The 12,002-nt window shown below is 38.1% G+C and overlaps 2 protein-coding genes across 2 annotated transcripts in view; both read right to left on the bottom strand.

Moving 5' to 3' along the window:
- Positions 1–16: 16 nt before the first annotated feature.
- On the bottom strand, positions 17–6,644 carry nucb1 (nucleobindin 1). The gene is made up of 13 exons (XM_014992675.2): positions 6,550–6,644; positions 5,111–5,234; positions 4,923–5,030; positions 4,348–4,480; positions 3,672–3,775; positions 3,412–3,597; positions 3,239–3,329; positions 2,495–2,553; positions 2,304–2,396; positions 2,128–2,217; positions 1,178–1,348; positions 976–1,090; positions 17–364 (listed from the first exon to the last, which is right to left on the bottom strand). The coding sequence occupies exons 1-13, from the start codon at positions 6,552–6,554 to the stop codon at positions 291–293; spliced, it is 1,353 nt and encodes a 450-aa protein (XP_014848161.2). The 5' UTR covers positions 6,555–6,644; the 3' UTR covers positions 17–290.
- Positions 6,645–7,504: 860 nt separating this feature from the next.
- ccndx (cyclin Dx) overlaps positions 7,505–12,002 on the bottom strand; it is a 7,977-nt gene continuing 3,479 nt past the window's right edge. The window contains exons 3-7 of the mRNA XM_088007897.1: positions 11,670–11,750; positions 10,346–10,543; positions 9,900–10,115; positions 8,299–8,604; positions 7,505–7,986 (exon numbers count right to left, since the gene is read on the bottom strand). Of these exons, the coding sequence (XP_087864023.1) occupies positions 7,837–7,986; positions 8,299–8,604; positions 9,900–10,115; positions 10,346–10,543; positions 11,670–11,750 (951 nt within the window). The 3' untranslated portion in view covers positions 7,505–7,836. The remainder of the gene's footprint in view (positions 7,987–8,298; positions 8,605–9,899; positions 10,116–10,345; positions 10,544–11,669; positions 11,751–12,002) is intronic.

Genomic DNA, 12,002 nt, shown 5'->3' with positions numbered 1-12,002 from the left:
AAATCCAGTCTGGAGGTTTTAAAATTAAAGATTTATTTCTTATATCACACAGACAACATTGCATGAAATAATAACTTCACAGAAACTGAAGAAACCTGAACATACATGCACTAAAATCTGGTGTGTTTTAAATCCTTAATCTAATATAGACCACAGAGATGAACACACAGCACGACATGTTATGGGTTGTCTCAATTTATAAACATGTAACTTATTTATTTCCAAATTCACTCAAACGCATGTGCCTGTAGGTGAGCGTATGTGCCGTGAGGCTGACTGTGGGCGCTGCTCTAGGTGTGGATGGGGAGATTTTGAGGAGGTTCTGCAGGCAGGTTGTTTTGGGCTTCAGCAGGAACCTTGATCTCTGTGAGGAGAAGAAGGAGAATCAGTTAATGAGCTCCTACAGCGACAGAACAAACCAAAACTGCGCTTCCATCGACCATAGAAAGGCGCAAATTAAAATTACAAAAATAAATCTGCTTAATAGAAAAATACAAGTTTCTAAAAACACATATTGCGCTGGGATGAGGTCATTTTTTTCAGCCGTATCAACATTTTATTCTGCAAGTAGAAGATGCTACTACTGGTGGAAACGACAAAGAAGACGACAGGAAGCGAGAGGAGGACGATGTTTTTTTTTGTTTTTTCTTAACGTGGAGCTCACAGCATCGCACAGTTCATAAGAAGCGGTGTGTCATTTCACAGCTCTTCTGTAAAATGGCCGTCTACGATTTCCCCAAAACGCCGCATACGTAGCTGCTACATTCCTAAATAAAACGCCGACGTCTACCCTGACTGGATGATAGATGATGAGCTTTAGCATGAACACATCATAGTTTTTAATGATTTATCACATGAACAAAATTATTAAATATCCACAAAAGGTAAATTGTGTGGGTTTTTTCGACATTAGCAGAATATAGACAGAGATTTGGGCACATCGGTATCGGAAACGCAGCCATCGATGAGCTTCACCTTCAGGTTTGTGTGTTTGTGGCTGAAACTGCAGCTGTCCGTTCAGACCAGCAGGCGGCTGCCCGTTGCCAGCTTCCTGCTGCTGTTTCTGTCTCTGGGACATTTCTAAAACAGCCTGGAAGTAGAAAAAAATTAACATTTTGAATTATTAACACAGATTCTTGACTCCCATTCAAGTTCTTTAGTTTTCTTCAACATTTACCTGTTGATACTCTCTTTTCTGCGCCTCCAGGGCTTTGCCTCTCTCCCTCAGCAGCTCCTGCTCCTGACGAAGAGTCTCCGCTTTCCTCTTTAGCTCCTCCTCTTTGTCCCTCAGCTCAGCTTCGAATCGCTGCAGCTCTTCCTCGGTGTACAGCGGTTTAGCGTCCAGTGTCTGTGAAAAACCAAGGAAATGGTAAATACAAAATAATTGGTACAAATCAAACAGTTTTCATTTACATGGTTTACTGTCTTTCTCTTTCAGTCTGGTGCCTTGATTTCAGCCAGTCCTTTTATTTAAGGACAATTTGTTTTCAGAGACCTCATAATTCATTTTTTGTTGTTTCTGTTGTTTTGTTGATTTATTTTATATATCAAAATGTCTTCCAGTTCCAGTGTTTAAATGTTTGTTAGAAATTTACATTTATTGCGCTTCAAGAAATGTTCTTGCTAGAAAATGGACTCAAAACAACAATACTATCATTTATTGTGTTAACTTCTGGGACAATTTATCATCCAGAAAACTGTGGCACAGCTAGCCTAGCAATAATGCTAATTTCTATCTCAATTTTGCGTCTCAATGATGTTTTAAAAAATTTGGGGGCTTTTGCAGTGCAGGCCATCAAAACTGTTATTTATACTGTTTTTCCCTGCTAGAACATCAATAAAATGGGAAAATGGACGACAATATGTTTGACCACAGTTGCCTAAAAAAGACTGAAAAGAGGATCTAAATACTTTGTATTGTCTCTTTAATGAGTACTACAATAAATACTACAAAATCTTGCTTTAAGTTTTTAAGAAAATATCACCTGTTTCTAATATCTATCTTTTAGTGCATGTTTTATCATTTTGGGAGGAAAGAAGAGAATTTATAACTAAATGTATTCATAAAAGCAACAAGTTTGAGTTAAATTATTATTTAAACTTCTCCACACGCTAATCCACCGTTACCTCCCACTCTTTGGGATTACTGAACTCCTTCTTCTCCGTGGATTTGAGGAACTCCTCCAGGCTGACGAGGCGATCTTTATTTAAATCCACCTGTTAAAACACAAGCAGACGATCTGCGTTAATCAAAGCAAAACGAGGGAAAACCGGGAAAAGCAAAGCAGAAGAAAGAGACGGACATTTTTCATGACATGCTCCCTCATCCGCAGCCTCTCTTCCTCCATCTCCATCATGTCGTCTTCCTCGTTCTTTGGGTCGTAGACTTTCTCCAGCTACATGTTGAAAGACGTGAGCAGCTATTCTGAGAACAGGTGCATTTTTAAACATGTGATTTTTAAAATTACAAGAAAAAAACTGAAGGATTTCAAACCTCTTTGGTGAAAAGAGCCTCTAATTCCTGCTCATCTAAAACTCCGTCTTCATTTGTGTCTAGTGAGGCAGAGTGGATATAGAAACTGTTTATATCAGACTGGATTTATCAGCATTAAACAGAAAAATAGAAGAAAAAATAAATACAAAATAAAACATATAATTATATTTAAAAATTATTTTTTTAAAATGAAAAACTGCAACTAAAAAAGAAAATTTTATTTAAAAAAAATATACATTTTAAATATAATAAAAAGAATAGAAGTTAGACCCCAAATTTGAAAAATTTCAGGTTTTTCAATCAAAAGTTTTTGCCCTGGGGTCAGGTTCTTTTTGTTTTGGCCGAAGCGATGTATTTTGAGAAACTTCAACAAAACAATAAATTAATACAAAAATAAATATTAAATAGAAATAAGATAAATTAACATTTTTTCTATTTTTCTATTCTTAAATAGGAAGAAAAAGAAGAAAACATAATTTAAACAGGAATTTTGAAAAAAAAACGAATGTTTTCAACAAAAGGCTTTTGCAGTAAAACAAAAGTTAAAATCATAAATAAAAATAAATGAATATATATTTTTAAGCAAAAAAGTAAAAGGATAACAGTTAATTTCGAAAGAACTCGTATTTTTCAAAAAAACGTTTCTGCACTAAAAGTAAAATCATAAATAAATGAATAAAATTATTTATTTTTTTTAATTAAAAAAAAAGGAAAAAACAAATAGAAGTTCAAAGGTTAAGCTACCATGTAGTTTGAAGAAAGTTTTGGGGTTGAACTCTTTAGGATCCAGCCCATCCGTTTCCTCCCAAACCTCCCGCAGCTGAGCGACGCTGCCCTGATCGTTAGAAACATCAGCGTCAACATCCCGTCATCGCCGTGGAAACAAACGGCTGAAGACGGCGGTTTCCGCCACTCACCGGCGCGTTGACTTTAGGATGCTGCCGGTGTTTCTCCTTCAGCTCCTGCAGTCGTTTCTCCTCCTTCTCCCTCTTCTCCTGGTCCAGGCCCTTCAGGTACTCCCGCCTCTCGTGCTCCTTCAGCATCTCATAGCGCTTGAACTCCTCGTGCCTCTCCGCGTCGTAGTTCTCCAAGTCCTTAGTGGCCTGGATGAGGAGAGAGGTGAGAGGTCAGATGTGAGAAAGGAAGAACGCGTGAAGTCACTGCTGCAGCTTCTTACGGTGGAGATGAGCAGCTCCAGGTCTTTGGCCTCGAAGGTGTTTTGGTTGTGTGGGTCCAGGTGTTCAAACTGCTTCAGCAACGAGGCGTGATCCATCTGCAGACCTGAACCGTACCAACCAATCAGAACCTGACTGCAGATCTCAGTTCTTAGTGGACTAAAGAGGCAAAAATAGCTCAAGGAAATCATGACAAAGTGTTAATATCGTCTCTTCTCTGTTTCTGATCCGTTATTAACAGCAGCTGCGTTTCCATTAACCGCAAAATTACACAAATTTAAACAACAAAAATAAATGTGCTTAATGGAAACATGGCAATTTAAAAAACAAACTAAATTTTAGCGATAAAAAGTTTTTTGCGCTAAGATAAGGTGATTTTTCAGGAGTATCGAAAAACTTTTCTCACATCACGTCACATGATCAACCGGATGTTGCTACTGGTGGAAACAACAAAAGAGACGACAGGAAGTGGTACGAGGATGATGGTTTGTTTTTGGGTTTTTCTCAGACATTGTGCAGCTCACAGATTCACACAGTTCATGAAAAGCTGTGTCATTCCAACGTGTTGAATGAAAAGTCGTTGACTACAATTTTCCCAAAATGCTGCATAAATCTGCTGCCAAGTAGATAAATGGCCCTAAATATGTGGGATAATAAATAAACAGTAAATCCTCTCACTCTGTGTGTTGGCGCTGTCCAGTTTGGCCTTCAGCAGCATCCTGAGGCGAGAAACTTCCTGACGCTTCAGCTCGTCCAGCCGGGTTCGGACGTGATGGCCGACCAGGTCCAGCTCCTTGCTGAGCCGCCCGTTCTGCAGGCAGAGCACGAAACAACAGTTCAGCAGCAACGCTTTACGGCTTCAAATGGAGTCGAGAATAATGAATAATGTCTGTTTGGAAACCGCTGCAACTAATTACTTTAGAAACTGATTATTCTGACGATTAACCGATTAATTCCAGTGTTAAATATTCATTAGAATGTTTTGTTAGCTTATTGATCTTTGACAAAGTTTTCTTGCATTTTTATGTCATTAAATTATTTGAAAATGGTCTCAAAACAACAATATTATTGTTTATTGTGATAATTTATTGGATAATTTATCATCCAGGTAAATTTCTTATTGCGACACTCCTATAATCGATTGATCATCATTAATTTGATTAATCGTTCCAGCTCTAGTTGAGACCAAATTAAAAATATTTACATAACAATTTTGAAACAGTTTTACAGCCCAGAACCATGTAGAAAGTCACCTTGATGTCCTCGGTGTTTGCTGTCTGCAGTTTCTCTCTGAAGTGTGGGTCAGTCTCCAAAACCTCAATCACCTCCCTGAGATACCGGTCGTAGTACAGACCCGTGTCCTGAAATGCAGGACAGCTGCGGTTACAACCAGCAGAACCCAGAGTGAAAGCTCACATCAGGACATTTCCCCGCGCCTCACCATGTTCTCCTCCTGCGCTTCCTGCTTCTGGTCCTGCTCAGCTTCATTTCGGTCGATGGGAACGGACCAAACCACTGCAGAGATGAACAGAAGCAGCAGCCAGGCAGGTTTCAAGTTCATCCTCCTGCAAAGAGAACACCAATTAGCCTTTTCTACATGCTAATACAGCAAACACCTGAAAGTTTGGGTCAAAATTCATGCTGAAAATAACCTAAGCTCCAGGTCATCGTGCTGCCACCACCGTGTTTTACTGGTGTTCTTTGGGTGTTGTGTTTTTGAATTTCTTTGCCAGGCTGGGATGTTTATAAGAAAATATTTGTTGAAACCGTCACCACGTCGTGACTATGAGGCAGATAAACAGAAAAAATGGAGCTCCTCTGCTTTCTCCTAGTACCAACTAGAAACAACCAATCAAAGTCAGGAGGTGGGTCTTATCGCTGTCAATCACAATATCTTGTGGCTCAGTCCTGAATGCTAAAGCTAGTTAGTATAGCCATCAATGACAGTGGATAAACAGTTTTTATGTAAGGATAAGTTGTTTCTCCGCCATTAGCACATTTAGCAGAATACACAAGTATAATTGACAGCACTAAGACCCGCCTCCTGGCTCTGATTGGTTGTTTTAGGTAGGGAGCTGGAGAACATCAATCTTTTCACAACTTAGCAGTGTCACAACAAGGTGACAATTATAACAAAAATTATTTTTTTAAATAAAAGTTACATACAATTATCCAATTATATATCAATACTTTTTGTTTTTTATTTATTATATACTGTCCTATGAGACTGGAGCGAATACTGTTTTCAGTCTTCAGTAAATTATTTACCTTTTTTAGTTAGTTATGTATTCACACATCCCTCTAACAATTTTACTTTTTCAGATTAATTGTGAAGGATATATGTCGTTTTAATGTTAAATTATATTAAGCCTTTTCTAAAAACATTTACTCCTATAAGATGTTATGATTTATTCACCTTCAAGCTGTCGGGAGAAACTAAATATAACGGTTAGTCTATTAGACTATTGTAAACGGAGTGTACAGTCGTTAAAATATCGTTTGAGATGTTTGTTTTTAACGGTTAAGCTAAATAGCTAAAGCCAGAACAACACGGATGTAAAAATGGGGCGTCAAGTAAAACAAACGCGGATGTTTCTGCTGTACTGGTCGACTAAAATAGTCGGAAATATATCATCCATGTCTATTTTCTATTTCATTTTAAAAGGATTTTCCTTACAATTTCATAAGAGGAACAGCCAGTGCTAGTAGTAGCAGGAAGATGTAGAAAAGTCTAGCAAAGTCAACCCACGTAGCCTCAATTTAGCCTCCCCCTTCTTCTTTAAAAATCCAAATGTAACTGGAACTTTAATCTAAATTAGAACCACAATTAAAAACATGTCTAGTATCGTTACATAATACACTAAAAGCCTAATTTCTTACCGCATGTGTAGTTTTAAAATCCACGAATCTGTGTTTGCCCGGATATGAAGCACGTCACCCGAATGCAGCACAGTTTCAACGTGCTGTCTTCAAGTACACACGGAAATAAAGATCTCAGCTCTTGTCTATAATATTAGTATCAATAATCGTTGTAATAATTAGCATTATTATAGATAAATAGACATCTTATCAACGTAAAATTAATTATATGATTAAATAATCCGATATTTATGTTTTAGTTTTGTCAAAACTAGGTTATCTGGTTGAGAAAAATACTGAGGATTGGAAATACGAGGATGTCATCATCACGCGAAAGCATCACTATTTTCTCCCAAAAGTTGTATGGAAAGCAGTTGAGTATTTAATTTAAATTACATCCAAACAAGTTTACTGTCTTGAAGGTAAACAAAATAAAGACAACAGCGTATCTGTTATATGCTAGTGTCATAAATCACCATATAAATAAATAACACACGGAAACAGATTATTCGAGTAACATCCCTGCTGTTACTTGCGGTCATATTTTAATTTCTTGTAATTAGTTTGTTGCTATTTTTCTATCCACAAATATACGTGTTGTACATGTATTTTTATTATTATTCTACCCAGTTGTATATTTATTTTTGATCTGAGTATGTTGTTTTCAGTAACAATCCAACATTATTTTTCTTGCAATGTAAATGTGTTCTGAAGGTACAGTCTGTTACTATGTTTCTTTTTTTAGTATTTTTGAAGATGTATGCCTTCATTTATCTGTAGCTTGCTGCTTGTACACCTGAATTTCCCTTCCTGTAGGACAGTAGCTCAATATTTTAACAAAAATGTTGAGAAACTCTGAAACATCTCCTTGAGAGGGAATAGAGACGGTCTAGTTTAATATTTTTATTAGAATATTCCAATATTATTTCTGTTCCATATCCTTGATATCAAGAGTAATTTTCATCCCCTTGTTCAATGTCTTAAAAATATATTTATTGCCATTTTTTTCTATTTTTCAAAAACATAAAGTTATGGCAAATCATAATAAATTAACACCAAAGAAGAGTGAACAATTGCACATGATTATAAATAAAGACATAAATATGAAACATCAAATCAACACCAATGCATACAATAAAATTAACATACATAACTGGCACATAACATAACATACATGGCACATAGTGCATTGCTCACAAATAAATAAGACATCAAATAAATTAGGAAGTTAAGTTAGCACATGTTAAGCTCATAATGGATTTATATCAGTTTCACTGATGGATTTAAAGGGTTTGCTTGATTAAATGTTTAGAAATCAATCTCTCTCATGTCGGTCGGCGTCCCGGGCCTTTCGTTCTCCACCTCCTCGTCCTTCTCAGGGGGACCGGGCTGCAGTCCGCTCTGCAGCCGCTGCCTGAGGGAAAACTCGATCATCTCACTGTAGCACTGCAACACCGCCTGGAGGGGAAAACACACAAAAAAGGTCACTTTAAAAACAAACAAACCAACAAAAACATGGCTTTAAACACAAACAAAAACACATCACTTTAAAAACCAACCAACAAAAAAGCATTACTTTGAAAAAAAAAAATAATAATAATATTTTAGCAACATAAAAAAGTACTTTCCACACCAACAAGCAAACAAAAATGTCACTTTAAAAATAAAAAGCCCAAAACATTTACTTTAAAAACAAACAAGAAAAGTTACATTAAAATACTTAATATTACACCCACCAAACATTTTAGTACAGGATCAAGAAGTTCTTACCGGATCCGTCTGGCACAGCTCGGCTAGCGTCTCGCTCATGGCGGCCCACTGAGGCGACGCCTTGCTGCCCAGACCTCGCAGTGCACAGTTCAGGGACGCTGCAGCAATAAGTGAGGGAGGGGCTCCCAGAAAACGGGAGTCACAGACGCAGAGGGCGGCCAGGGTGTCGCTGTGCCGCCTTAGCATGGAACCCAGCTCAGACTCTCCTTGTTCCTCCATGGAGGAGAGAAAATGTGGCAGGAAGTCCTGAGGGGTCACTGCTGCCGAGTCCCAGCGCAGCGCGGAGAGGACGACACGCTCCATCTCCTGATGGACCAATCAGAACCAAGAGTCAAGACACCAAAAAAACATCCAACTAACCATCCAACCAACTGACCAGTAAAACATCCAACCAGTAAAACATCCAACCAACCAATAAAACATCCAACCAACTGACCAGTAAAACATCCAACCAGTAAAACATCCAACCAACCAATAAAACATCCAACCAACTGACCAGTAAAACATCCAACCAGTAAAACATCCAACCAGTAAAACATCCAACCAGTAAAACATCCAACCAACCAATAAAACATCCAACCAACTGACCAGTAAAACATCCAACCAGTAAAACATCCAACCAACCAATAAAACATCCAACCAACCATCCAACCAACTGACCAGTAAAACATCCAACCAGTAAAACATCCAACCAACCAATAAAACATCCAACCATCCAACCAACTGACCAGTAAAACATCCAACCAGTAAAACATCCAACCAACCAATAAAACATCCAACCATCCAACCAACCAACCAATAAAACATCCAACCATCCATCCAACCAGTAAAACATCCAACCAACCAATAAAACATCCAACCATCCAACCAACCAACCAATAAAACATCCAACCATCCATCCAACCAGTAAAACATCCAACCAACCAATAAAACATCCAACCATCCAACCAACCAATAAAACATCCAACCATCCAGCCAACCAATAAAACATCCAACCATCCAACCAACCAATAAAACATCCAACCATCCAACCAACCAATAAAACATCCAACCATCCAGCCAACCAATAAAACATCCAACCGTCCAACCAACCAATAAAACATCCAACCATCCAGCCAACCAATAAAACATCCAACCGTCCAACCAACCAATAAAACATCCAACCATCCAGCCAACCAATAAAACATCCAACCGTCCAACCAACCAATAAAACATCCAACCATCCAGCCAACCAATAAAACATCCAACCAGCCAATAAAATATCCCTTGGGATGCTTTATTGGTTGGTTGTATGTTTAGATAGTTACTATCCAAACAGCCAACCAACCATCTAGTAAAACATAAAACCTATCATCCAACCAATCTTTCAATAAAACATCCAACAAACCAACCAACCAATAAAACTAAATTTTATTGTATTTTGTAATAAAAAAGAAACATCCATCCATCCATCCATCCATCCATCCATCCATCCATCCATCCATCCATCCATCCATCCATCCATCCATCCATCCATCCATCCATCCATCCATCCATCCATCCATCCATCCATCCATCCATCCATCCATCCATCCATCCATCCATCCATCCATCCATCCCACCCTCAGGTCTGAAGGCTGGAAGCTGAACTCGGCCGCTGTGCAGAGGGCGTCAGCGGTGACGGTTTCACACTCTGTGAGCTTTGAGGCGATCAGGATGCATCCTGCAGCCAGGCAGAACGGTGAGACAGGCAGGGACAGGTAGGCAGACAGGTACCTGTCCATCAGGGAGACAGACAGCGGGAAGACGGCCTCGTCACATCCACAGTCACAGCAAACCTGCACAGGAGAAAGATCAACATTTCAGTCACAGGAAGCAAAAACCACGGAAAAACAGAATTCCAATTTTGATCTCAGAAAATTAAAGTAAGAATTCAGAAAAAAAAAAAAAAATCTGATTAAAGTCAGAATTATTTTTTTGCCCCAGTGACTCTGATCCTGTTCCATAAAAACTCTCTATTTGAACCATGAGTAAAGTTAGGAAGTGGGGCCATCAGAGAGTTTCCCACCTCCAGGGCCCACTTGGCGATCTCCTCCCGGCGCTGCGGATCCCGCTGGATGAGCGTGACGTAGAGCATGGAGGGCATGTAGCGCCCCTCCAGGTGGAGCAGCCTCTGGATCACTCGATGCCCCGACACGGAGGGGTCCCAGCGGGCTCGGAGCTGAGGCGAGCCCCTGCTGCTGCTCTGGCCTCCAGGCAGGAATGGCCGACATGAAGTTAAAGTTTTATCATGATATTTTATGTTACGTAGCAATAAATAAGGGAGCCAATTGTAAAGTTACAGCCAAAAATAAACAGCAATAATTTGGGTTATTTAACCGGTTATAAAAGAAAAAAATGGAGGCTCATTTTTCAAAGTCATATTTTCACCATGAAGTTCATGGCAAATATATAGTTAATGAACTAAATATTTAGTTAATAAACTAAATACTTAGTTAGCAAGCTAATGTTTAGTAAGCACACTAAATATTGAGTTAGAAAACTATATATTTAGATTCAATTTAAACATTTCATTAACAAGTTAAATATTTAGTTCATATACTAAAGATTCTGTTAGCAAGCTACAGATTTAGTTATAAACTAAATATTTTGTTAATATATGGATGCAATATATAAAGCTAAATAATTAGCTTCAAGCTAAAAATGTGCTCCAACCTAAATATTTAGCTACTAAATATGTATTTAGTTAGCAAGGTAAATATTTAGTTGACTAACTAGATATTTAACTTGCTAACTAAATATTTAGCTCCAATCTTAATATCACGCTAGTTTATGCTAGATATTTAGTTGAACATAATTAAGGCTAATAAATTGTTTATAGATATGTAGTCAGTGCCAACACTTTATATGTCATTAATAACTGCTTATTATGGATTAATTAAGGGACAGAAGGAGACTATATGCTAATAAAAGTTACAACTTTGCAAGTTACAACTTTACAGATAGCTAATAAATAGTTTATGCTATTGATGCATATAAACACTTTATAAATCAGTAATAACTGCATTAATTAAGGGAGAGAATCAGATTATTTGCTAAAAATGTATGTCTACAAATACTTATTATTTAATCTGAAATGTTTAGTATAGCAACTTTAAATAAAATATATAAGTGAATACTTGCCTCACTATTTGGCAAGAAGCCTTAATAGATTCATAATAAGCAGTTATTAATGATTTCTAAAGTGTTTAGAGATGAATTACTATGTCATCTATAAGGGAAGCCTTATTGTAAAGTGGTAACTTTGGGGTTTATTGTGACAACAATCACTCAGAAGTTTCATCATAAGAAATTCATTGTGATAATTGATAAACAATAAATGATAAATTTACCTTGAGGTTCACCCTGATCCTCCTCTGACTCCTCACACCATAGAGACACAGGAAGCGCCTGGTCCATCTGCTGTGGAAACACTTCCAAGACGAAAAGAAAGAAATTTGGAAAGCTAGAAGTTTGGAAAAATGTGACAACTCTTCATCACTCCTCACTTCTCTCCCAGAGTTTTATACCAGCAGGGAGAAAAACGGAGGGAGTGACGGAAAGGAGGCGTGGACCCTCATGAGCGACAGAATGTAATAGGAAGAAACAATACGGTCTGCTCAACAGGTGGGGAGAAGGAGACGGAGAGCGAGGGGAGGAGCGAAGAGGAGCAGACAAGAGAGGGA

This window comes from Poecilia mexicana, unplaced genomic scaffold (genome assembly GCF_051168715.1).
Source record: "Poecilia mexicana isolate PSO_F unplaced genomic scaffold, ASM5116871v1 scaffold_8, whole genome shotgun sequence".
In the NCBI taxonomy this organism is placed as follows: Eukaryota; Metazoa; Chordata; class Actinopteri; order Cyprinodontiformes; family Poeciliidae; genus Poecilia; species Poecilia mexicana.
This window is presented reverse-complemented; position numbering and strand designations above follow the sequence as displayed.

Excerpts from the sequence above, each read along its gene's own strand:
- nucb1 (XM_014992675.2), bottom strand. Across the intron at positions 3,776-4,347 it reads GGACAGCGCCAACACACAGA|GTCTGCAGATGGATCACGCC; the intron begins GTGAGAGGATTT and ends GGTACGGTTCAG. Across the intron at positions 1,091-1,177 it reads AGAAAAGAGAGTATCAACAG|GCTGTTTTAGAAATGTCCCA; the intron begins GTAAATGTTGAA and ends TTCTACTTCCAG.